Source organism: Enhydra lutris, unplaced genomic scaffold (assembly GCF_002288905.1).
Source record: "Enhydra lutris kenyoni isolate GAN:26980312 unplaced genomic scaffold, ASM228890v2 scaffoldscaffold63, whole genome shotgun sequence".
In the NCBI taxonomy this organism is placed as follows: Eukaryota; Metazoa; Chordata; class Mammalia; order Carnivora; family Mustelidae; genus Enhydra; species Enhydra lutris.
Window position 1 is genome coordinate 9,169,022 of NW_019154147.1, and position 26,182 is coordinate 9,195,203.

At 52.7% G+C, this 26,182-nt stretch overlaps 1 protein-coding gene across 1 annotated transcript in view; it reads right to left on the bottom strand.

Moving 5' to 3' along the window:
• The window catches only part of LOC111158817 (heparan sulfate glucosamine 3-O-sulfotransferase 3B1), a 35,778-nt gene extending 16,018 nt beyond the window's left edge, over positions 1-19,760 (bottom strand). The window contains exon 1 of the mRNA XM_022521087.1: positions 19,184-19,760. Within this exon, the coding sequence (XP_022376795.1) occupies positions 19,184-19,737 (554 nt within the window). The 5' untranslated portion in view covers positions 19,738-19,760. The remainder of the gene's footprint in view (positions 1-19,183) is intronic.
• Between the last annotated feature and the right edge of the window lie 6,422 nt (positions 19,761-26,182).

Below are 26,182 nucleotides of genomic sequence, written 5' to 3' on the forward strand. Positions count from 1 at the left end.
GCCCACGGAAGAGCCTGACACAGCCCAACAGCCACGTGTCAGCCATTCTTTAGGAGACAAACAGGGTATCTGATCGAGGAAGGACTCCCTTTCCTGCAACCCTCTTCCTCTCAAGGCAGACCATCCACCTCTTATTTCGAACAGAACAGAAATGGTGAGGACCTTTGCTCACTGCCAAACGTGGCTCCACAGAGAACCCAAGAAAAGGGATGGGCCCTCTGGGGCTACAAACACACATCCAGGACGGGGACACGGACCTTGGGACTCGGCTTCGGGGCTCACAGACCCCAGGGGGCCCACGGAAGAGCCTGACACAGCCCAACAGCCACGTGTCAGCCATTAGCCAGACTTCACCACCAGAATCGGACTGGGATGGTGCGTTGTTAGGTCATCAGTGCCCAGAGCCCAGGGGACACGCATCCTCCATCCACGTAATGGGCCAGCATCACACTTCAGCCCCGTGAGCTTCCCTCATCCCCTAAGGTTTTGCCTACAAATGGGACACCACACTGTTATCTTAGTAAGCATCAACATGACATAATGGGTCTACACATGGCCTTGGAAAGCCACAAAGACCCTGATGCTAGAAGACCCAGAGTTCACGGCACAGAAAAAGAATTCTGCCCCTGTAAAGAAGAAACGGGCTTCCTTTGATCAGATGATGGTTCGTTCTTGTCGTTGCCCGTTAGGAGGTCAATTCTGGGACCCGCCCAGGACTTTATTCACGAGAAGGGACTGGACATCCACGATCTTGGTGGTGCTCCCCACCATCCTTCTCAGAGGACGTGGGCTCCATTTTTGAAATAGGCAGGGCGAGGGCTGGGGGCGGTGAAACAAGGTTGCCCACAATCAAACACCAGACAATGGCAAAGCAAGGACTTTGACTTCAGGATGTTCCGCTCTGAATCTCCTGTCCATCCCAGTTCTCGACATTTCTAAGAACCTTCAAGATCAAAAGGCTCAAATTACAGCATCCAGCATGGGACCCACCTGACGCACCTCCTATCACCCCACTCCCTTCCTAAAGAGATTCCCACCTTCCCTTCCCTCCCTTTCTGATAATAAGAAATAAAAAAGGTTGCTTGTTTTTGGTTTTGTTTTTTTTTTTTAAGATTTGCTTATTTATTTGAGAGAGTGAGAACTAGAGTGAGCACGGGGTGGGGTGGGGCAGAGAGAGAGGGGGAAAGAAACCCAAGCAGATTCCCCACTGAGCACAGAGCCCGACTCAGGGCTTGATCTCACCACCCTGAGATCATGACCTGAGCTGAAGCCAACAGTCAGATACTTAACCAACTGTATCACCCAGGAGTCCCAGAATGGCTGGTTTCGAATTAATTTCTGGAATGATAAGGGCTATAAATTATAATGAAATAAACATAAACTAAATAAATATGTGTGTGTGTAGATAGATTAATTTGAAAACTGGGAGCTAAACCTCTTACCAGTTCCCCGCACTCCCGCCTTATGCTTTTCTCTGAGTTCACTTCTCACTCAACCCTTCTGAAACAAATGATCACACACACGAAAATAATCAGATTAGCTTCCCACCAAGCATGGCCCTAATTCCTCTGTCACTGTTCCCACCACACCCTTGAGCCCTTTGTTTTCCAGCGGGGTCCGTGTTCTGCAGGAGGAAAGCGCTCGCCCCGAATGCTAGGACCGATACTCCACGACATCACTGCTCCAGGCTTTGCACCCACAAGGCTGGACACCCGGGGCTGGAGAGAAGGAAGAATGAGAATTCTTCTCGGCGGGCTTTACAGGTGTCCTAGACAGAGGGGCTGACCCGAGGTTCTCCTCCCCAATCGCCTTCTCCCCTTTCAATAAGGCAGGTGTGAAAAGGAAAAAGCGAGATGGCCCTAAATGTCCAGAAAACCAGAAGTCACAGCCGAAGCCATCCTTCGGAAGTGAGGATACCTGAAACTATGCCAAGGAGTATGCCAAGAGAATGAGCCTCTCCAGTCCAGAAACAAACAGGCTGATGAATTAGTACCACAAAGCCACTGAGCTGAGCCCCCAAGAATCAATTCCGTAGGCTGCCTCTTCTTCTAGCTCATTAACTATCTGAGATTACCATCATACGGGGAGTAGCCTCTCAGCTGGAAATTAAATTACCCTGGCTACCCACCAGGAATGCAGATTGCAAAGTATCTGCTGAACGATCCTGGGTTGAAAAACCCCGCCACCAAAGGCTTTCCCCCCAAGCACCACCCTCCTCCACCCGGGCCTACGAGCTGGTCCCCTTCTTCTTCGCCATTTCCTTCCTGAACCCTAAGAGAAACCACCAACACCAAAAGCTGCAAGACTTTCTTACTTTGGTTTGCAGATAAAGGCGCAGTAAACCCGGGTGGCTCTGGGTAAAATTACTGAAGAGGTGGCTTGGGAGGAAATGATCAGAAATCTGGTATCCAGGAAAAACAAAAACCAAACAAAGAAGCAGAAAAAAGAGAGTACAGGATGAGAAAGGAAGAAAGGAAAGGTGGCTGTGGGTATGGAGAGAGTTAGGGGGCACAGGAGACATAAACCCATACAGACACCCCCGCAGCCCCTGCGAGTGGTGGGTGCAGAAGTAGGTACAAGCTCTAGTAAGAAGGGCGACAGGGCCTAATTGCACATTCAGAACAGGTGTGTGCCTGCAAAGCCACCTCTTAATTACGGGGTCTGGCATCTTGGCAACTCGAGCAGCCTGGCCCTGCTCAGCTTCTAAAAAAGCTGGGGCTGAGCGTCCGTGGAGCCGTTCTGTTGTAGGTCCTAAGAGCTGAGCAGTGGAATTCCTAATTACATGGCTTTAGGCTTTACCCTAATGAAAGGCTCCATCCAGACAAGCGAAAAGCAAGCAGCTTAGAGGACACGGGTCTCGAACACATCCTGAGAGGATCTCCAGCACTTGCTTCCCTTCCCCCCACCCCCGTGGCATCTTTCCTCATCACTAGCAAAAGCAATTCCTGTTAAGGCCACTCAAGGGCATCTTGTAAATCCCCCTTTCTAGCTGAAATACCTGAGAGAGAGAGAGAGAGAGGGCGGGATAACATAGGTATAATAGATACGCTGTGCTAATTTCACTTTAAAGACAAGAGCTGAAAAAGGCTCACTTACCAAAGACCTTGACCCTCCTGCTGCTGTCCTAACTTGTTTACATTTCTCCTCTGCTCATCCTTCCCTGCATCGACCACACCTTTTCAGGTAGACCTCCTTGCCTTTTCACATTTATTCCTTTTGCCAAGAAGTCCCCCGTCCCCACCGGGTGGGCACACGAACTCCTATTCATCCATCAAAACCTTACTAGGGTGTCCCCTCCTTTTGGAAGCCTACCTTCCCAGTGGAGGCCCTCCTGCCACCCAGAACAGGTCTTCCCTTGCAATATTTTTCAGCCTTAACCATTCCTCTCTTTCTGCGTATTTCAAGGCCTACTGGGCCATCTCCACCCCTGCCTTCCCCCCTCAATGCTCTATGGCCAGTCTCCACTAAGTGGTCAGGGTTTTTCTAAAAAGTAGGTCAGATCCCTCCATTCACAGAGCCCCCACTGGCATCCTTTCACGCTAAGAATACATTAAGAACATAAAGAGTTTCTCCTCCGTCCTCTCCTCCCACTTCCTTTGATCTCCTCACTGTGGTCACAATGCCTTCTCTGGGGGCACGCTCCCATCCCCTGGGCCCTCGGATATCCCTTCTCTTCATTCAGGCCTCTACTCCACGTCACCTCTCAAAAAAGGCCTCCTGCCTAATGTAGATCTTTCCTCCCCACTAGCCGTCTGATGATGCTCTGCTCTGTTCTGATTTTTCTTCACGGCTCTTATCAGTGGCAGCCTTCTCTTGTTAGTTTCCTTGTTCTTCGTTTACTGCGCCATCCCCTTGGTAGAATATAAACCACACGAGGACAGGATCGGGGACTGTGGACACGATACACAGGCAAAACGTATCTGTGAAATGAATGGATCTTGGCAGCCCCAGAATCTGGCACGAAAAAGATGGTCCATACATTAATAAACCCGATGCAGCCATAAGGAACCAAAGCAACACCAGCAGGGCGTTCCCATTACCGGGACACCCAGAACTAAGTGAAATCCTCCCCAACTCCCTGTCTGTTGCTGGTATCCAGTGGACACGATCCTTTGTGGTATGTGAACATGGGCTCCCCTGGATACACTCCACTGAGCACAGAGAAGCCACAGGATTTTAGGATCAATGTGAACCAGCACTGAATCCCCATCACGATGTAACTGACAAGCGCCCAGCAGCGGGGCACTTCTTTATGGCGCTCACATGTGGACCATGAGGGGGGGCCGCCGTTCAGGACCTACGCCCACCACTGGACCCCAACAGTGCAATCGCTCAGGGAACACCTTTCCCCGTAGCCGGGCCTCTGCTGTCTGCTGCTGTCTGCTGCTGCTGGGTGCACACCCCGCACTCCCGTGCCAGGTCTGGAGACTGAGCAAGCACAGATGACAGACACCTGTAGGGGACGTGCCTGTCCCCTCCCCGCCCCCGCAACTGACATCCCCGAAAGACACCATCTGGGGAAGATGAGGTGGCTCTTTTGATCAAAGACCTCAAAATGAACAAAAGCCCGAGTCCTAGGGAAGCTGGCACGCGTGCTCCCCGGGGCCAATGCCCTTCTTACAGAGCACATAAAAGCCGCGGTTCCTTCTGTCCTGGTGTTTCCAGCTGGGCCGGGAGGCAAACACAACGCTAAGAATAACCGCACATGAGGGAAACGGGGGGAAGGGGAGGAGCGGAAAGGCCTGGGGTCCAGGGCCCCTTGCCCTCATGCAGGCAGCCCCCTAACCAGGAGCACTCCCCGCTCCTGCCCCCGCCCCACCTGGGCTCTCCTGTGCCTCCTCTTCTGCCCCCCAAGGGAAATGCAATCCTTAAGCCACACCTGATGGATAACTACAGTCACCTTTTTTTTTTTTTTTTAAGATTTTATTTATCTATTTGAGACAAAAGTGCAAGAAAGCAGAAGCATGGGGAGGTGCAGAGAAGCAGACTCCCGGCTGAGCAGGGAGCCCAATGTAGGGCAGGATCCTGAGATCATGACCTGAGCTGAAGGCAGACACTTAACTAAGCCCCCCAGGTACCACTGATGGCTCCCAAACCTCCCCAGTGGGTGATGAGAGGGGACTCCCATCACTTTGGGAAAGCCTGCAGCCAGGAACCAGACAAGGTTCTCTCTCGACCTGCTAGAGGACAATGAACATTAAACTTCCGAGCCAGCCTCCTCTCCCAGGCCCCAACACATCTGGTCCACCAATGCTTTACCAATCCTCTCTCGGCCTTTCCCACAGTGCTATTCTGCCCTGAACGCTTTTAATCTGCTTTCTGAGACGATGGGTCAGAAAACTCCTATCCATGCTTCAAAGCCCAGCTCAGTGGTGGCCTCTCTTCGGGTCCCCTTCTCTCAGCTCACCAAGATTATAAGGCTCCTGACAACAGCTTAACACCTTCTTTTCCCCAAATGCTTTTAGACTGCTCAACCCATTTCCCGTGATCAAAATCTGTCCGGTGCATAAAATCAAATCACGAACGAATGAGTGGCAGACACGACATCCCAGCAGCCATGCTAGACAGACACGTCGAGATGCCCTGGCCGTGACTTAGCAGTAAGTCTGCTCTGCCTTTACTGCCTGATTTTCAGAAGGCCCTACAGAACGAGAATAAGATGGGTATTAAATATCTCGTTAAAAGAGACGTAACTTTATAGGAAGGGAAGTGAGATAAGCGTGAAAAGCTGATCAGGTACATGCAACAGGGGACCCCACTCTGGTGTGAAATCGCCTGCTTCCAGACCATGTGAAAAGCTCCTTGCCAAGCATCGCCCCTGTAAGCAAGAGCTCAGGGCAGAGGTGAGGGAGCCGTTCAAACAGGTGTTAGAATTTCACCCAACACGAGGAGTCGATGCTAAGTGTATCAGAAGATAGTAAGATCATTCTGGCAAGTTTAGAGTGCTTGGAGGGGAAATCCAGATACCCTTGTAACTTAAGTTTTGTACAAACAGGTAAATTAATCCCCCCGTCTCACTGTAAAAAGGTTCCACTTGCCTCCATTCCCAGAGACACCTAATCTGAAAGTTTCCTTCGTTTCCGGCGCTGTGTGTCTAAAGAACACTTCTAAGTGTTTCCCCTTGGCCCCAGACAACAAAAGGGAAAATGGATGTTTAAGAAAAGAAAAAGGGGGGGGAGATTTTTTAAAAAGGGGGGGAAGCAATTGGTTTCTTTTGCAGCTCAAGGCTGCCAATGTTGATCTGAAGCAGTGAACGTTGTATCCGCTGGAGACCTGTGTGGGGGGAGAGATCCTTTCTGTGGGATGATAAACACAGAACAGAAGGACTGCACAGAGCCAGGCAGGTTGGAGGAAGGCTTCGCCCTTTCTCCAGCACCATCAAGTGCCACAGAGACAGAGCGCTTACCTTTGAAAGCAGACAGGAGCTTCTTGGAAGAACTCTGAACCAGCAATTAGGCTGCTGGGGGAACACCAGCCAGGGGAAGCCTTCTAAGGAAGCCAGCAACAAGACCCGACTTGAAATCCTCAGAAGCAAGTCGGATTCCCCAGGCCTCAGCTTCAGCGCCTTTCTGCCCAGGTCCCCAATTCCCCACGAGCCCCCTTTCTCTTTACTTCTTCTCCACAATCACCCAGTCACCCCGAGGGAAAGCAGGGTTAGGGGGATGCCCGTGCATTAGGTATGAGACAACTTCACAAGTGGGAGAAGGAGGGAGTCTACCTTGCCATGAGGAGCAGCTTGTTTGTTGCAAAGGCTAAAGATGGAGAGACAGAGCACAGGGTCAGGGAGACGGCCAACTCCAAAACTTGAGAAACCCTGGAGCCCTGCTCTACTAACGTACCCCAAAGTGGCATCAGGACGAACACCGTGCCACGGGTGATCAGTCAATATTGAACGAAAACAGGATTCTGTACTCAAGGGGAAATACCAGGTGTGAGAACCTGAATCGGATTTTTGTTCTGTCCTGGGTTTTGTTGTTGTTGTCGGTTTTCTCGGGGCCTTTAATATGCTAACACAAAATCATTTTCCCAACACATCACCTATTGATCTTTCTAGAACTTTCTGTTCACTAAAGACACTTGAGACAATACTTCTCCAAGTGTGGTCAGCAAGCGACCTACAAACTGTCCTCAAAATAAACATACAACCCAAGAGCAAGCATTTAAAGCTGTTGTAAGTCATCTGCATTGCCGCAACACCCACAGTCGGATCGGTGAACTCGCAATGGGCTATAGACCAGTGTGACTATTGCACAAGGTATGAGCTGTGTGCTCATCACACAAAGTAGGACAACACATCGGCCCACAACAGACTGGGAAAACATGGTCCCACACCAGTTAGCAAACACGGATGGGCTCATCTCCATTGTACATGTGGGTCACAAAGTTTGATAGCAAAAGGATGAGACCCCAACTGGGGGAGGGGGGCGGGGAGAGGCAGGGCACATGGAAGAGACAGTTAAAGGACCAGAAACGTTTTCTTAAGTAGAAGCATGTCATTCAAACGGACTTTAGGATCATGATGCTGATTTCAAAGGGTCCCAGTGGGCAGAGCACGGTGCAGCCTCTCCCAAAATTTTTATAGCGGGGTACAATGAAAACCAAGTCAAGTAGGGAAAAGCTGATGCCAAAATCTAAGAATGCCCATGATGAACTAGATGGAGGAAATTTAATCCTGAAATAATACATACCTGAAAAAGACGGGGAGGAGCCAGGGAAGGGGACAGCCTGCAGCTCCCACTCTGTCTGGCACTGACATGGCCCAGAACCAGGCAGGTAACAAATGAGTGAAGCTGGCCAAGTGGGAGACAATAAGGAGCGGTGGGGACTGTGTCAAATGGAAGAGAATATGCCCCCATTCACAGATGCAGCTTCTTTCTAGCTCTAAGCCACCTGTTACCACGAGGACCGTCAGATCCTAAAAGCAGAAAATCTGGATTTGGTTGTGAAACTTCTGAATCCATCAATATCGGCAATGAATTTACAGGTTTTTTTTTTTTTTTGCAAGTATTCACTCCGAGATTTTATTTATATTAAGTTCAACAACAGGCAAAACTAGTCTGAGGAGTGGTGAAACGTAAGAGGACGGTCATTATCCTCGGGACAGGGACCAGAAGGGAGCACGACAGTGGCTTCTGGAATTCTTAAACTGCAGTTACTCCGGGATGTTGACTTTACGAGCGTACATCAGGCCACACGCTTCTGCTTCCTACACTTTCTTATGGGTACGTGAAATCAGAATCTGAACAACAGCAATGAAAAAAGCCAGATTTATAGAAAAAATAATACGGTGCCGGGGATCTTCTTCAAAGAACGCACGAAAGAAGGAACGCACCACTTCTCACAAGTGCTGGAGGGAAGTCTTGAAGTACAAAATCAGGCCAGGTTGAGAAGGAATACTGAAGCAAAGGGTAATCCTACAAGTGCCACGATCTCTCTGGAGTTTCCACCTGTGTGGAAGGAGTTCTGTGAATGGGTGCTTGAAGGAAGATGCCGTCCAGAGTTCCCGTGTGCACAGTGGGTCTTGGCACAGGTAAGCGGAGGCGACCCCAACAGCTAACGAGCCGCAGGGTAGGAGCCAAGTTCTTGGACAAGGGCATAAACTCAGCGTGGGCCAAGTCTGCTCTATGGGGAGACCTTCTCCTGCATGGTTGCTGGGGACAGGACAAAGCAGGATGTCTCCACTGACCGGGACAATGACGGTTAGGGTGTCAGAGAATGCAGAGGGGAAGCAAAAGTCCAGAGAGAAGGAGAGTTTTGGGGTGATCCTGGGAACAGAATGGGGGCAGTATGGTGGGGGGTGGGAGGGCTGTGGGCAGCTTCGAGGAACAGGTGAAGGAGAACAGGTTGGTAAATGAAGAAACTGAAGGAGGCTGGGGTCCGAAAAGCAGCATCTAACACACAGATCTCACCTCTGGAGTCCGAGCTGGGGGCTGGGGGGGCTAGGAAGGGGGTGAAAAGAGATGCCGGGTGCACCCATGACAAACCTACAGAGGGCCACCCATCAACACAGAGGTCCTTCCAGCCGAGACGAGGCTGAGCAGTGGCTGTGAGCAGCAGAAGGAAAAGTAGGCATGGGGACAGAAAGAGAAGGAAAAACGTAACCCTGGGCACAGCTTTATGTGGAGAAGTCTGAGGCTTGGGGCAGGGGGAAGAAATAATGAAAGAGACTGCTTGCCCTGGTCCAGAAGGAACACCAGGTCGGATTTCAGCCGTGCATGGGAGCTCCAAGATGTGGCGTTTGCAGGGCCCCTGGGAGGCTGTGGGTTCAAGGGGCTGAGCCACCTACAGATCCAGCTGTATGACCTTAGGCAATCTCTGAAAGCTTCCCTTTCCTCCTCCACAATGTGGGGGAAATCACACAGGAAGCATCACTCCCAGCACACAACAGGCTCTCACTCACTAAGGCTGAGCTTTTTTTTTCTTTCCTATTGCATCACATAGTAACTGACATTCCCTCTCCTTATCTCTCTTCAGAGAGCTCCTGGAACATAAAATACAAAATCACATTTCTTAATTTGCACCATTTTATCACAAGCTTCCTGTGCTATCTTCCTTCCTTCAAAGGGTTTTTAGAATTGGACTCGTGATTTTTTTTTTTTTCAAATTGGTGCTTCGATTGCTCTACAAAGTCTTTGAGCCTGTGGATTTTTTTTTTTTTTTTTTAGTTCACGGACTAACACAGGCCTCTCGTGGCCAAGTTTGTGTCTCTTATACTTCCTGAGTACTTCAGCTGCTGCCCAGCATAGCACCTGATTTAAAAAAAAAAGTGCTCAAGCAGGGTATTTTTTAGGGCAGTGGTATTATTCCGTAGGACATTACAAAGACAGACGCAGGTCGTTATACCTTTGTCAAAACTCAAAACGTGCAACATCAAAAGCAATGTTGCAAACCGTCTAAGTCCCTGTGTAAGCTACAGACTTTGGAGGAGGATGCCGGGTTACCTGGGTTCATCAGCGGTAACAAATTGACCGTTCTCGTCGCCGTTGGGGTGGGGGGGAAGACTGGGCATGTGGGAGGACATGGCAAACGGGAACTCTCTTTCTGCTCCATTTTGCGGTGATCCTAAAACTTTTTAAAATATAAAGTCTCTATATTTTTCTTAAAAGTAAGTGCTCAGTAAATCCTTATTAGGGGAGTGAAGAAAACAGGTCAGCATGATTTGTAAGAGCATATTCATTATTCACTGACTGCAGAAAGACTTAAAATGATCACCCTTCACTTGCTCCGTTTGAGTATTTCAAGTCAGTAACAAAGTAGTGATCAGCTCCCGAAACGTACTCTCTGTGCCCACCCCTCCCCCACACACCCACGCACCCACTTGGGGCTTTGATAAAAGCTCAGCCTGGGAACAGGATGTTTACTTCTTTGTGTATCTGCGTTAACTGGCAGCCCAAGCATATGCTAAGTGTCTGGAGACTCTGTAACAATCAGCCTGGAGGGCACCAGGGACCCCAGGAACAGCACAGCCCGAGGAATGGCTGAGCTGAGCCAGGACTAGCTTCCAACCTTAGAAAGCGAGCAGGGGGAGGGAGAGGGCTTTCAGCTGGGGGAAGGCACCAGGAGTGGTCTGGGGCTGCAAGACTGTTCTCTAATTGCCTTAGTGTGTCTTCTCCCCAGGGAGATTAGTTCAACGGACAGAAGACCCAAATCCTGCATTTCTTCCAGCTTTCCGGCAGCCAAGAGCACTGTCCTATGTGACTTCCTACCTTTTTTAATACAGGTCATCACCTGGACCTTTGCAACCCCCCCCCCCCAAAAGGGGTCTCATCCGCACCCATAACAGACATCCCAGTGCACAATGTAAAACGGCTGTCATTTCATTTTCCACTGCACTAAAGAAGGCTTGTAAGTGCCCACCTGCAGGATAGGGGAGCAGAAGGGCGCTCCGGGGCTGCCCAAGAGGAGCCATTCCAACTCCCTGTGGGTAGGGGGCAGCTGCTGGACTGAGGGGACGAGGTGGAGGGTGCTGCTGAAAGGAGGGCGACCTGGGAGTGTGAGGCCTCAAGGGGCACGTGGGGAGCGGCGGCGAAAGTGTTGGGGGAGGTGGGAGTGGGGATGGCGAGCCACCTGGTCTCAGCCCAGCAATCAGAAAGGGGTATGAGAGTCATCTGTCTGATCTGTCGTTTCCTTTTCCTTCCTCTCCTCCCTACCCGAGGCCGTTTCCACTTTTTGTCTTCATCCTGACACTTAACGGACCCTATTCCTGGAACTAAAGCTAGTTTGGAGTGTCCACTGAATCCGCTGACTGGCATCCCAGGCAGGCGTCACAGAAGCGGTGAACCCAGGAGCTGAGGGCCTCCCCCCAGAGAGAAAAGGGTGAGGGGCGGGGAAGAATGAAAGAGAAAACACGTGCTTGCTGAAAACGGACTCTACGGATTCTCCTCCTCGCGAGCCACGTCCCCCTCCCTCCTAAAGAGGGTTTCCTTGCCGGACTCCAAGAACTCATTCATTCCGGCCCGCACCCCAATAGCCGGGGATTCAGGGAGGGCGAGGCCGACCCTGCCCCAAAACTCTACCCGGCGGAGGCAAACATTTCGAGCAGACACACCACCCCTGCAGAAGGCAGGGGGGAATTGTGCAGGTTTCAAAGAAGAGAAAAGAAAGGAGGAGAGTAAACCCGTCGGCCGGCACCACTCCCGGCAGCACCAGCTTAACTCCACCCGAGGGTTACCCGGCTGAGGCGAGAGCCTGCCCGCCCCGGCTCCGCCAGCCCCTTCTGGGCGGGGCCGTCGCGCGGGCGGAACGCCATTGGTCTCCTAGAAACCAATCTGACTAATCAGCGCGGGGCCGGGTCCCCGGACCGCCCCCCGCGGGCGCAAGCCGCCTAGACAGGCGGGACTTGCCAACAGGTGAGGCCGGAGCCGGGCGCTCGAGCTGGTCACGTGGCTTCAGGCGGCGACCCGGGGGCGGAAGGGCAGCCCCCGCCCGGCCGCCGGCTCCGCCCCCGCCCCGGGAAGCCCCGCCATCTGTCTCCGGGGCTCAGCGGTCCTGGACCAGATGTAGTGATCCCACGCGACGCAGGGACCGTGCTGACTGATCCCAACCGCGGAGCCATTTTCTCGGCCACTGGCCGCGCGCTCGGCCACCTTCCGGGGCGCCAGGTCCAGGCGAGCGCTCCTCCGGCTCCCCGAAGGGGACGGACACGTGGCCGCGCCGGGGGCCTGTGTGGGGACATGTTGGACGCTTCTGTCACCACCAGACCCTTCCCTCCTGCCTCTCAGCCATTCAGTCAAGCGCGTGCTTTGGAAATCTGCTGCTTCTCACTTGTCTTCCCCCCATTCTCCCATTTGTTGCCCCAAGCTTCACACTGCCCAGAACCATCTTTCAGCATTGTACAGGCTTCTGCGCAAGTGTAACCATACTGAGGACCGTGGGACAGAGATTTGGGGGAGACGGGGGGGGGGGGATTCTGAATTCTAAGCCCCCCAGTCAAAAGTGTTCAAAGTGTTCAAAAGTACTGATCCTTTGGCAAGAAATAGCCTAGCTTGGGCTGAAATACAACCGACTGGAAGTTAAAGCAGAGTTTTCTTTTAACATATTTGCTATATTTAGAAGAGAAGTATTTTATCCCAAGAGCTTATCTGTTCCAGAACAAATGTATCAACTTAAAGTCACAGTGAACATATGAATGTACATACATACTTTTTTTTAATATATATATACGTACTTTTACAATGGGAGTAGAAAACAAATTCCTCTCTGGTAGTCCCTCTCTAAACAGATCCACAGTCACAGTTTTTAAAACCAGCTCTTTTGGGGAGGCGAGCAAAGTCTGTGAACCACAGCGTTGCTATTGACACGTTTCACCCATGATGCAATGAGGTAAAATGTTTTGAATGACTCAGTAACTTACACTATTTTTAATATGTTTCAAGTCGCAAAAATACCTATTTAAGGAATTTAAGATACAGATATGAAGGAAATTAATAACCTACCTATGCGAAAAGAAAATTAATGGGGGATTTTATTGGCATTAGCAGTATCTTAACACATGCCTCTTGGCCGCAATGAAAATTATTTATTATCATGTAATCAGCCTAGTCCTTGCTCCCAAGTCTAAATTCAGGGGAGAAAAAATACCCATCTACGCTAACGTAAGTTTTATTTGGTGTTAGTTTTAGTTTGGTAGTTTGAGAGCAAAAGGGGATTTCTAACAAGGTAATGTTTTAAGTATTAGAAAAAGCTTCATGCTCTACTTACAAGTAGCTTTCAAAGATATCAGTATCTCATTTCTTTTCGGTCATGGTAAATGTTTTCATTTGAGGTAGGCAGCATATTGTATTCATTACCCTTGAAAATACGCCACATACTTGGGGAATTCATTTTACTGGGATTCCTGACTATCCCAACAGCCTAGGACTGAAATTTCCCTTAGTGTCTGAAATCACCCACTGTTAAATGAGAGAGGTAGCGCCCTATTTGGAAACTAACTCTATTCACAGCAAAAGAAATGCTCATTATGTTCTGCCTTTGGAGTAGACATTTTGTGTTTCTGTCAATCAACTTAATTTCCATGTTCATAGAGTGAGGACATAAAGTATTGAGAAACTCCTGACAGAGCAGTCAGCAAGCAATCTTGGTCACGTATTTCAGTTCTGAGCTTGAAATAAATGCCAGTACCCTGATTCGTAACACTAGCTGGCTGGTGGGGTTGTGTTGTTGTTGATTTTTTAAAAATTCCTGGTACGCTTTTAATTCTAAATAATGAAAGCAATTAAAAGGGTCAATTTCTGCAATCAGAAAACCTTAAAAGCCTACAACATGTTTTAACAAAAAGGTAAACCAGCATACGTACTTGGAATGAAGTTTTGTGACATACTGATTTTTCTAGATCTTAAAAAGGTTTTCTTCAAACAAAAACAAAACACCAAACTAGAAAAATGGCTGTGACAGAGCACTTAAAAAAGCCGCAAACAGTCCAACTTTAGCTGGGATAATGTCTTTATAAGTATTAGTCTATATTAAATAATAAGTTTTTAATACTCATGGCTCCTTTAAAAAGGCAAAATCTAGTTTAGTCAACATTTAATTCCTAATTCTAGTATCTTACGTCGACAAATATTTTTTAAGACATAGGCTAATTTTTTTTAGAGACCGGTTCATTAATGCTGTATCACTTGAAAGCTAAGGGTAATTTATTTTATATATTTAAGCATTGTATTTATCTAAAACAAATAGGTTGCTATTAGATATTGACTATTTTATTAACTCAGAACATCTGGGAAAACACTTATGATTAGGTTAATTTATGTTATATTTTCCCCTCAACTTGTAAAAAATTAATCAACCATTTTATGGTCTAATTTAGGTGCCTAATTAAAACCAGAGTTCAACACATGCTACACTGTCTTGCTAATAAATCTTGACAGCTTTGTAACATGATGGTTTGTATTTCAAATTGTTGCATATAAATGCAAATTTTTTGATCTTCACCCAACAGATTGAAGTGAGTTGCATATTTGGTTTAAACTCCAGGACTGAGAAAGTGCAAATTACTTCAAAAAGGATTATCTCCAATCAGATCGGATCTTAAATTTCCCTCGGTGAAGACAGAAGCAGTCCTTGCCACCAGGTTTTCAGAACCAGCAGAGGGAAAACACGGGAGACATTAGTTTTCTCAGCATTTGTTAAATTGAAAATGCAGGAAAAGTTACTACTTCCAGCTACTGGCTTTCAAGAGAGATTTCTTAAATGACTGGGTTTTAGAATCTACTTCTAAAGAAATCTGCTCCAAGTGTTAGTTACAACTATCTTCTGGTTAATGAGTACACGTTTTCAGTGTTGATTTGGGGCACTGTATTTTTTTTTTTTTTAATGAATAAATTCATTCCAAGAAGTTCTGTAACATCTTAGTTAACCCTATGTCCTCTCCACATACCTCCCCAGCCTTAAAAAAGGCAAATGGAAAAGAATAAATCGGCTCTCAGTAGGGACACTCCCTATGTTTTCTGTCTTTATATTTGAGTGATATTTTTGTCATTTTAATGACTCCATGGACTCCAACTGTCCAATGCAGCAGAGAAATTAAACTTCTGTAGTGATGTCATTACCCTTACTCTAGTTATCAGTCACCTTTGGATGGAGTAGCTGGCCTCTTCTGGAGTGGATACTCTTAAAATTGACAAAATGAGCAATCCAGACCAAGGTCACGGGAGGTGAAAACAGAAAACGCTAACTCCTTCAAACCAAACCCCATTTTCAACTCCTCAGATGTGACCAGCATCATGCTTGGGTCACTTTAAGCGAGACAGCACAGCACAGCGTGACCTGTGGACCAGGACAACCTGGGTAACTATGTATCAGCCTTGCCACTTTCAGGCTGTGAGTCCTTGGGCCAGTTGCTTAACCTCTCTGTGCCTGTGTGTCTTTGCCTGTAAAAGTACCTACTTTACAGGACTGTAATGAGGATTAAATTTGCTAATCCTGTAAAACTTGAAACAGTGCCTGGCACATAGGGAAAACATTCAGTAAGTGTTAGCTATCAACATCATTAAACCACCCACACACTACACTTTTTTTTTTAATGTGGCCACAGCATTGAAGTGTCAGCTTATTTTGTACAGCCAAAAATGGAAAGAGGAGTCAAGGTGGGGGAAGGAGTTCTGCCACTGTCCTAAGGCACATTTCTTTATATTTAAAAAAAAAAAAAAAAATCACACAATATTTAGCTAACTTAATTCCCAAACTGGGGTCATTAAAATTCATGAAAATCTACTATACTTAAGCCAAATCAAGAAGAGAAACTGATTAAAGAAAAGTACATATTTCATTTTAAATTCAAAGGTTAAACCCATATTCAGAGCCTAAATGTAAGGGGTGGGTGCTTTCTCCAGGCCTGGCCTATGTAAGGGTTTCCTGAACCAGTGCTCCCTACTTTTCCAACACCTTCACAACCATGACACAGAAAGGGAAGGGCTACTCCGTGGGGTCCTTTAAACACCTGTTAAGTTTGGGAGGCCTGATCAGAGAAAGAAAAAGCGAGCTGGATAATAAACCGGGAAAAAAAAAAACAAAAAACAACAACAAAAAAACAAAACCCACACGCGTCTTAATCCCAGACTAAACAAAGTCGGGTCCCCAGCAGATGAAACACACCCATTAGCACCTCAGATTTTTGTAGCAGGTAAGGCAGCCGAAAAGCGTGTGATTCCTGGCGGGAGGCAAGGTCAGCTCCCTGTCTCCACGCCGGGAGGCTCCGATCCCACCCCAATCCCCTCTCTGATTCCGGCCGATCGTGTCTCCTGATGCCAAGTGGAAAGAGCTACTAACAAGCTCTAAGACTTGATGCAAATATGCCCAGGCCCTGGGTTTACGGGTGAGACCACTTAACAGGACCGTGTACCCACGGATTAAACCCCTTAACGACTTGCTCAGACATAGCCAAGCCCTTTTCTCCTGCAGACTGTCAGCCTGCCTATCGGATTCAGCCATCCGTGCCCATAGTTTCTTAATGCCTCCCGAATGTCTAAATGCCTCCAAAATGTCTCCCCTCTCTCCTCTGCTCTGGTTCTGAGGACTTGTTTTAACCACGTTTCCGAACTGCAACGCTCGCCGGTTAATTATTATTTATACTCTGCTCCAGTATGCGGCCTGACTGTGCGGACGCAGCGGGAGCTACAATGGAGCGCACACCTCCCCGCGAGCAGCAGGGCTTGGGCTGAGCCCAGAGAGCTCCAGCCAGGGCGAGCGCTGCTCCCCAGGGCACGGGATTTTCGGAAAAGCGTTCTGGGACAGGCGTATCCCTTCCCGGTGGGGTCTGCTCAAAGTTAAAACGGCTGCCTTCAAAATAACTGAGTCCACACATTGGCCCAGACATCCAGAATACTCTAAATCAATTAAAAAATTAAGTAAGCAGATGGCATTTTGGAAGACTTTTTTCCCTCTCCCTGAAAAACATCCGCTAAGCCTGCGGTCCCGCCGGGCGCCGTTGGGATAGCCCGGGATCGCGGCGCGTGGGGGCGAGCTGCTGGGTGTCCGGTTTGCCCCGCCCGTCACCCGGTCCGCGGGGTGAGCGCCGCCGGCCCTAGGCCTCCTCGCCCCTTCCGTACGGCCCCTCCGCCTGGGTGGGGGTGGGGGGTTGACTAGGGAAGACCACGAGCCTCCCGCCTCCCCGAAGTGCAGCAGCCGGGCGCCGCGGCTCGCAGGGCAGTCCGCGGGCGCCTAGTCCCGCCCGAAGCTCCCCGGCTGCGCTCCCCGCTGCAGGCGCGCGGCGAGGCTTTCCAGGGCGGCTTCTTTCTTTCTTCAGCAGTTTTGAGTCAATCAACAGGAACTTAGCAGGTGTAGCGCGGCCGCCTAAGAGCCGTCGTGAATCTTCCTGTGGGGATTTCCATAGCCTGCCCCAGGTGCTTCTACGACCGCCCGACTTGACGGATCCAGCGCTCTCCCCTGCCAGTTCCTCCCAAACCGACCCCTAGTTTTCTCATCTACGAACAGCCCGGGCTGCCTCTGGCCTCTGGTGGATTCCCCCTGGAAGGGAGCGCCTTATAGCCTGCCACCCCGGCCCCCAGGACCCTCATCCCGGTGGAAGAGGTGGGAGAAGAACAGCAATGCCGTCCGTGGCCCGGGTAACAATCGGAGAGGCCCCCACGTGCCAGCCAGGCACCCGAGCGCACTGGCGCACTCCTCCCCGCCGGGTGGAAACCACAGGATCCCTACTGCACGTACAGGAGCACTGATGCTCGGCGCCACCAGCAAGCCGCCAGAGCCGGGATGTGAATCCAGACGTCGGGACTCCCGAGCCCCCATTCTTAAACAGCCGGTGTCCACGGCCCGAGAACGGTGGGAAGCGTGACTGTCACGGCTGACTAAACCTCGAAACATAGGCAACTCCTGACAATAATAAAAACATTAAGGACAAAAGGGAGGGAGAGAACGAGGCTGGAAAGAGAGCGATTTTAATCCGCTGGGTCAGCCCCCTTTTCTCTCTCCCGGGGCCTAAAAAGGGGGATGGGAGCAGGGAATGGGGTTCGGTTCGACTTTTCTCTTTTGTTTCCCGAAGTCCCGAGCAGCTCGAGCCTGGAAGGTGCCTGCCGGGGGACTTGATGGAGTCCTACTTGGGAGGGTTGGGGTTGAGGGCCATAGAGAACGGGTGGGGGCCGTTGGCCGGGGCCCCTGGGAGGCGACCAAGCTTCCGAAGGCCGGAGTGTGGACCCCCTTGCCCATCCGGGCCCCACCGGAAGCTCGGTCAACCCAGAAGCTCACCCCAAATGTCGGTAGCTTTGGAAAGCGTTGGGCAGAGGTCGTGATTATGAATGACCCTGAGGGCCGCTGTCCTTTTGGAACCCCAAACCCGGAGCTCCCGGAAGCCCCGATCCCGGAGCAACGCACATTTCCCAACCAATGAGCCCCTTACATTCCAAGGGCCCCGACGTGTACCGGGCCCGCGGACACGGGGTCCCTACCTGCGCTCTCCCGGCACCCAGGCCCAGGAGGAGGAAACCAGCGAGCTGAGCCCGGGGCGCCCTGGAGCCTTCAAAGCTGCGCGCCGCTCCCGCCGGCTGCAGTGCACGCCTTTGCCCGACAGGGACCAGCACCGCTCCACGCTCCGCGCCGCCCGCGGGTCAGCCCGTCCGCCCGTGGGCCAGGCGGAGGCGGCGCAGGGCCACCCGCCCAGCTCACCCTCCCGAGCCCAAGCTGCCCGCCAGCCAGGCGGGTCTAACCCTTTTCGGGTTCCAGCAAGGAGGAGGACTGTAGGAAAAAAGTTTACAGACGCCGTCTCTCCCACCCCCATCCCCATCTGGGGAGCAGAAGCTGCTGCAGAAGTTGGTCTAGGGTGGAGACTGTGACCGACTGGGAGCAGAACGTCCCGGGGCTCTGAGAGGAAACATTAAATACAAGCCACACTGGATCGATTCGTTTGCGAAACGGCCACAGTGAGAGGGCTGCGCGCTCCCCTGAGCGCCATCCCAGTGGCTAGCCCCCTTCTTTGACTAATTCTAAGGGCACCGTGGGCCACGGGGCCGCCAGAGCTCCTCGAGAAGTTTCTACGCGTTGTGGAGAGAGCGGAGCCGCGCGCACCCCGTACCACGCTGGGGCGGGATTCCGGGCGCCGTGCGTTATTCCTGTCTGCCCCTCCCCGCGCCCGGTGGTCGGCGGCTGTCCCCCTGTCACTTCCCCAGCACATGCCACGTCTCCCTCTTCTGCCGCCCCGGCCCTTAGCCCCGGCCGCGGTAGGGAAACTCACCGGTACCAGGCGAGGCCCTTGTCGTAGCTGCGGTCGAAGAAGTGGGGCTCGGCGCCCACGGCGCGCACATCGGGGTGCACGCGCAGGAACTCGAGCAGCGCCCGCGTGCCGCCCTTCTTCACGCCAATGATGATGGCCTGCGGCAGCTGCTTACTCCCGGATCCACTAAAGAAGCTGGAGATGGAGCTAGGGGAGTCTGGCGTCTCGGGACTCTGCTCCTCCTGGCTCCCGGCGCCCTCGGCCGGCTCCTTGCCCGCAACCGGCGGGGTGGCCGGCACCGCCTGGAACGGCAGCTTGGGGGCAGTCCCATCGGGACCTGGGGCCAGGGCTGGCGGGGCGTGGGCGGCGCGGGACCCCGAGCCCAGCAGCAGCAGCCCCGGCGCGGCGGCGCAGGAGCCGGCGCACGAGTACAAAAACATGTAGAGCCAGATGCAGAGCATGGCGAAGAGCAGCGCGAGCTTCCTCCTCACCGGTGGCGGGGACGGCGGCGGCTGCGGCAGGAGCCGGCCGGGGACATCGAGGCAGGATCGGCCGCCGCTCAGGCGCTGCCCCATGCGCAGCCCGGGGGCGCGGCGAGGGACATGGTTCAGCACATGGCGCGGGGCCCGCCGGAGCTGTGAGCGCGGAGAGGGTTCCCTGGCCCGCAGGACGCCCGCGGGGTTCGGTTTATTGCCCCCGCACGCCCGCTGCCGCCGCCGCCGCCGCCGCCGCTGCTGCTACTCTTCCCCAGGTGGCGGCGGCAGCTGTAGCGGTGGCGGCTTTTGACATGTTGCCCGGGAGGAGCCTCAACTGGAACGAAAGTCGGGGTGGCGGCAACTGCTGGCGGAGGGGCTGCTCCTGCTCCAGCAAGAGAACGCCGCACCCCCGCTCCCTGCTCACTCCGGACCGCGTACACCGCGCGGCCGCTCTCCGGGGCTGCCTTCTCGCCGGCCTGCCCACTGAGCCCGGGGAGCAGCCCCGGCACTTCCCCGCGGAGGCTGCGAAGAACTGCGCAGGAAGAGAGCCAGAGACCGAGGTGGGGTGGGCGGGCCCGGCCTTCCGGAGTGACGGGCCGCTCCGCCTATCAGGAACCCGGAACGCCCTGTGACTACGGTCGCTCCGCTGAGCGTTCAGCAGCCAACCGGCTCCCGGAACGTGGGGGTGTGGAAAGGGTTTGGGGCGGTGGAGAGAGGTCGGAGGTTGCTATTGGCTGCGGGCTACGGGGCGGACTCGGTGGGGGCGGAGCCAGGGGCTGGTGACAGGAGCAGATGGTCGGAAGGATGCTCGATTGACAGAGCGCTGGGAGAGGTCTGATCCCGCTGAGTGGTGCTGTGGTGCGCTCGCGCTCCCGCGCGCATATCTGCGCTGGCTCCCCAGGAGCCAGTCTTGCCGTGTAGTTGCCCTTGTGTCGGGGACTCGAGCCCAGATCCAGATGTTTCGCTGGCGGGCTTGTGATGTGTGTGTGTGTGTATGTGTGTGTTGTGCACTGGGAAGGAAGGGGGATGGAAGAGCGAGAATCAAGGCCAGAGACGCCTGCAGCCCCTTGATCCGACCATCCCACGCCAGGGACTCTGAGGGGCTGGGGGCTTCCGGGACAGGCACCGGTTTAGAAAGTTTAAGTGGAAAGTCTGTAAATGGCTTTCAACTTTTTTTTTTTTTTTTAAGTTTTTCTTTCTTCTTCTTTGTCGGGATGATCTTTTTCGGGCTGCGGGTTAACCGAGACCGGTGTAAACTGTCCTGGGGAAAAATCTTCCCTTACCTTCCCAAACCGCCGGGAAAGGTCAGAGGAGCGAAGGAAGAAATTAAGTGAGAGTCTGGTAGGAAGCTTCGTGGTGGAAAGGGAGTGTGAAAGTCACGTGTAGCAAGTTCTGTCCGGATATGTTTGTTGGGGACGTCAGGCTTAAGACAATGTTCTCGCCTCCCCTTTCCCTAAATACATATTAAAGCCAGCACTGCATTCGCCTTCATCTAGGAGCCAGTTAGGTTTGCTGACCTGTTACACTAATGATCAGGTGTTTCTTTCCCACCGATTTTTCTTTTAAAGTCAAAGGCAACTTGCAGCAGACTGATCGCTGAGTTGCACTTATTTAAGTCAAAATCCAGTGTTAGTTGCTCTCCCCCAGGTTTCTGCAAAAGGACCTTGGTGGCGGGGAAGCCAAGCTTCAGCCGAGCTGTAAACCCTCCCGGCGGAAGCGCCGGCGAGGGGTGCCTCTTGCCGCCGCACTGTTGCCCAGGCCTTCGCAGTTCAGAAGCTCGGGATGCTCAAGTTCATTCCGGGAGCGCTCAGAAAGTTTTCTGCGCCCGCAACCCCGCTCCGGCGGGGCCAGGGGGCCTCCAACGCCCGGCTTCGCGCCTTTCCGGGACACAATGTTCCTTCCGATTCCGACCCCAGCGGGGCCCCCGGGGCTGAGTGTCGCCCCCTGAGCTGCATTTCCCTGTCCGCGCAACGCTGCACGAACCGACCGGAGCCCTTGCCCTTCTGCCCGCTGTCCGAGACTAGCCTTCGCTTCTCAGTAAATGTCCCCAAGTGTCCCGAGGCCCCGCAGCCCTACCCCGAGGCCAATTCCCCTCTGTCTGGAGCACACTGCAAAAGCCAGCCTGCCCTTATAGCGCGCACCTCTGCTTCGAAAAAGTGCCAGTGGGAGACAGCGATGACCCGAGAGGGTTCAGACAACCCAGAGGCCACCGTGGGACCGACGCGCCCCGGCTATGCCCCGCGCCACCCCTTTGCAACTACCTTGCGCCCAGGACATTTTCCTACAAAACTGCTGAGGGGGCAATAATCTAGGTAGAGGGTTCTCCTGCGTCTTTTCTGTTCGCAGGGGGTATTTCTTTCCAGCTTTTCTTTACCCCTGCCGCTGGGATGTTGTATTTGTTATGCAAAAGTGACTTATTCGCCCTCAATTTTACATTTCATTAGTTAATTATTAACTTACTTAAACTTCGAAAACTCGAGAATGCGTTTCTGAGCACTAGCCCGACCCCTTTATTTTGGAAATGAAAGAAGGAAATAGTGTCTCCGAAGGGTGTGTCTTTAATGAGTTCCTATTGTTGAGGGGGCTATGAAGATTTTTGAAGATTTGGGGGAGGGGGTGATAGGGGTTTATGATTTGTGTTTGGCCGAGTTGTAACTCCCCGGTGTGACAAACTTCAGGCCTGGTTGGGTGGGAATCATAGTGGGGTTGTTTTTTTTTTAAGGATTTTGATACTCCTAATAAAAATGGTCTCTGTCCTGTGGACTAGAGAAGCCCAGTGTAAAAGAAAAGTAAAGGATTACAGATCCAAGCCGCCGGATATATTTAGGGCTCTTTTCCGGCGGTGAAAGGAGGGAGTGGAAGCAAAAACGTGGGCATCGGAAATTGCCCGGAGTGTTCCGCAGAGCTGAGCACCCCAGAGCCAAGTGGCCGCCCGCGTCCACCCGGCGCGCATTCAATCCCCACCAGAACAAAGCGGGAATTCTTGGTGCCCCCAGCCGCCGGAGGTCGGCGGGTCATCCGCGGCTTGAGCAGCGCTTGGGCTGTGACCCGCCGCTTTGACCCTTTCGTCCACTTGGCTGGTTGGTCCACTGGGCTCGGAATGCGCCCCAAAACCCCCATGCCTGGCTGCCGCCAGAGGCTCTGCCCTGGGCCAACGCCAGCTATTCCATGCTCCCATTCTGCAGATGCGGAACCCGAGTCTCACCCCTGCTCAGAGCTGGTGGCAAAGCTGACCGTGAACCCAGTTTGAGCTCCTGTCCTTAAATACTGTTCAGCAGTGCTGGGGATCCCCCACGCCCGATCCAGGCCAGCAGCAAAGCGCCGCCGCTCACAACTGGAGAAAGGTTTAACCCTTGGTCAAATTATGCAAAATATTTGCATTCGGAAAACCTGGAAAGGAACAACTTCAATTTGAGCAACCTAGTAAGGTTCATGTTTTATTTTGGTTGGTTTCTTTGGGATTACCTAATTGGGGGGGGGGGGAGGCTCACCTGGGGCCTCTGAGGGTTCTAACCCGGCCGCAGAAGTACGGGGTTTTGGGGGCAGTCCCTTGTCCTCTTTCCCAAGGTCCTGCTGCCAACGGCCCGCCAGGTGACCCAGGAAGGTCATTCCCGGGCCCTAAAATTCCCCGTCTGTAAAAGAGGGGACTTGAGCCAACAGATCGCCGCGGTACCTTCCGCCTGAAGTTTCTCTCCTCCTGGCCTCGGAAAGGGAGGCCTCCGCAGCCCCCCTGCCAGCTCCTCCTAGTGACCCACAGCCTCCCGGGTCGGTGCCCCACCGCTGCTCCCTGCGGGGCCGGCACCGGAACTCGGACCTTCCTCCCCCTTCTCGGCCCCCCCCATCCCACCCCCGCACCGCAGCGTGGTGGCCTCCCACCGGGTTTGCAGCTGCAAGCCCCCTGCTTCCTCCTCCTCCGGGCGGCGGGAGGCTCAAAGCCCGGTCGCGGCCGCGCCTCCGATGCCCGCTCGCCAGGGGGCGCTCTGACAGCCGCCGAGTGGTGGGAAGAGAAGATCGCTGGCTGCTGCGGCCGGCAGGTCAACCCGCCCTCGGGGGAGGAGACTTTCCCCTCCGCTTGGGCTGCTGCGGCGCCTCCCGGTGCCCCCCGGAGCTTCCATGGCCTCCCAGGTCTCCGGGTGTCTAGGCGGCCACGGCACCCCCATCTCCTCCTGGGATGGAGGGCGCCGCTCTGCGCGCGGGGAGCTACCTGCCAGAGGCGGGCACCTGCCCAGGCCTGAGGCAGCCGCTTGGCCAGGCGCAGGCGGGGTTCGAAATTTCCAGTAAGAGTGGCTGGAGGGCTTCGCCAGAGGTAGGAAGCCTTTCCCAGCGCTGCGCTCCCACTGGGCCTACTGGAGCGCGTATTGGCCCAGCCTAGGTGGGACCCACCCGAGGACGCTGGGGTGATTGACAGGCGGCGGGTCAATGACGTAAAGCGCCGGCTGCAGGAAGAGCTCTGCAAATCACAGACGGTGATTGCTCTTACCCTACAGCGAAAAGAAGTTGGACGCCCTGACTGGTTCGGTGACCTGTGTCCGGAGAAGTCAAGGTTGTGCGCTGATTCCTCAACGTACCTTGCTCCGAGTCTGGAGGTTTCCTTGTCCTCCAGGGAACACTGGGGCAGGGAATGGTGGGGAAACTGAGGCAGGGGTCCTCATGCCCGTGCTCCCTCTTGGCTGGACCATCAGAGGCTGGCTGCTTCCCTTCCTGGACGTGACAGGGAGGCCCTCTCCACGCAGCCATGCTGTCGCTGGGTCCTGGCATGGCTGTCCCCATCACCTACTAGGGGGCCCAGGCACAGTGCTGTTCCTGTGTGTTCTGTCTTCCTCAAATTATTACACTCCCCTCAAATTACTCAACTGGGGTATGTCATCTTTCCTGCCAGATCCCTGAATACCATACATCAGAGGTGCATTACTTTCCCTAATCTGGTTCCCAACCATTTACTGGCTGTGTGACTTTGAGAAAGTTACACAACCCTTCTGAGCCCCAGTTCCACTGCCTGCCTTTGTGCTTTTCTCCTGCAAACACCTTTGCTCCCTCTCTTCCTCCACTGTACTCTCCTAGCAATGGAAATCCTCCAAGGCCAATCCTGCCTTCAACCTTTCTGGTCTGAGCTCCTGAGTTGCTGGAGGAAATCTTCCCATGGAGGTGAATTTGCCCTCTGCGAACTTACTGCGGTCACATCAAAGGCATCTGCAACTCTCCTAAGTGTCTCCAGGAGGCCCACTTTGCCAAGAGACAGCATTTCTCTAACCTTCTTTGAGAACGTTGATGCTAGTAGGGAACTGTCTACACCTCTCCACCAAACCTCTGCACTGACTAACACCCACCCCAACCCCCTTCTTCCCTCTTGTCACAATGAAGGAAGCTGCAAGCAAACCCGGCACTGAGTGACCCCACTGTTGCTCTGGATCTCAGCCGTTCCTTCCTCAAGGATGTTTCTCCCATCCCCTTGCCGGAGGCAACAGCCTCTCTTGTAGTGGACACCGTCAGGACCCCACAGCCCCTGTGAGTAAAGGACCCACTGCCCCATCTGCTGGTGTGTCTCCAGCCCCTCTGGGACTGCAGACAACTGTAGTAGAGAGCCCCTAGATGAACGACCCATCCCACCTCTTCCCAGGGGAGCCTCCCATCCAGTGACGCGTGCAGGGGTAGAGACCTGGTCATCCCAGCCCATCCAGACAGCTCCAGAGGGCAATCCTATGGGGTCAGCAAAGGACTTTGCACCTTCCTTCCACAGGTATCGATCCCAAGAGCACTCCTTCAAAAACATCCTATACACGACCCATGCAACCCAACCTGTGTCCCTCTCTTTCTATGCTATGGTTCACATTGGCATCAGAGAGCACCTGGGTGGCTCAGTCCGTTAGGCAGCTGCCTTTGGCTCGGGTCATGATATGAGGGTCCGGGGATCAAGCCCCACCTTGGGCTCCTTGCTCAGCAGGGAGTCTGCTTTTCCCTCTCCCTCTGCACGCTCGCTCTCTCTCTCTCTCTCTCTCAAATAAATAAATAACATCTTAAAAAAAAAAAAACATCCTGGGACACCTGGGTGGCTCAGTTGGTTGAGCGGCTGCCTTCTGCTCAGGTCATGATCCCAGCGTCCTGGGATTGAGTCCCAAATCGGACGCCTTGCTCGGCAGGGAGCCTGCTTCTCCCTCTGCCTCTGCCTGCCATTCTGTCTGCCTGTGCTTGCTCTCTCTCTTTCTCTCTCTGACAAATAAATAAATAAAATCTTAAAAAAAAAAAAAAAAAGCATCCAGACACACTCTTAGTTTTTTTTTTCTCTTCTTCAAAGCCAAACACACGTACAGTTTCCACTTTCTCATGTGTTCTGTCTTCATTATTATGCTGGTTTCTTCTTTTAAAGGATGGAAACATTTATACAAACCCTGAAAATATCAAATTTGTAAGGAATGCCAAGGCAGGTATGACTCTCTGACCCCAAACCGCAAGTCACACTCCCCAGAGGCCACCACCCCTGCTAAATATTATATGCAAATACAAGTATATGTTACCCTGCTTTTTAGGGGGAGTGTCTAATGCGGGC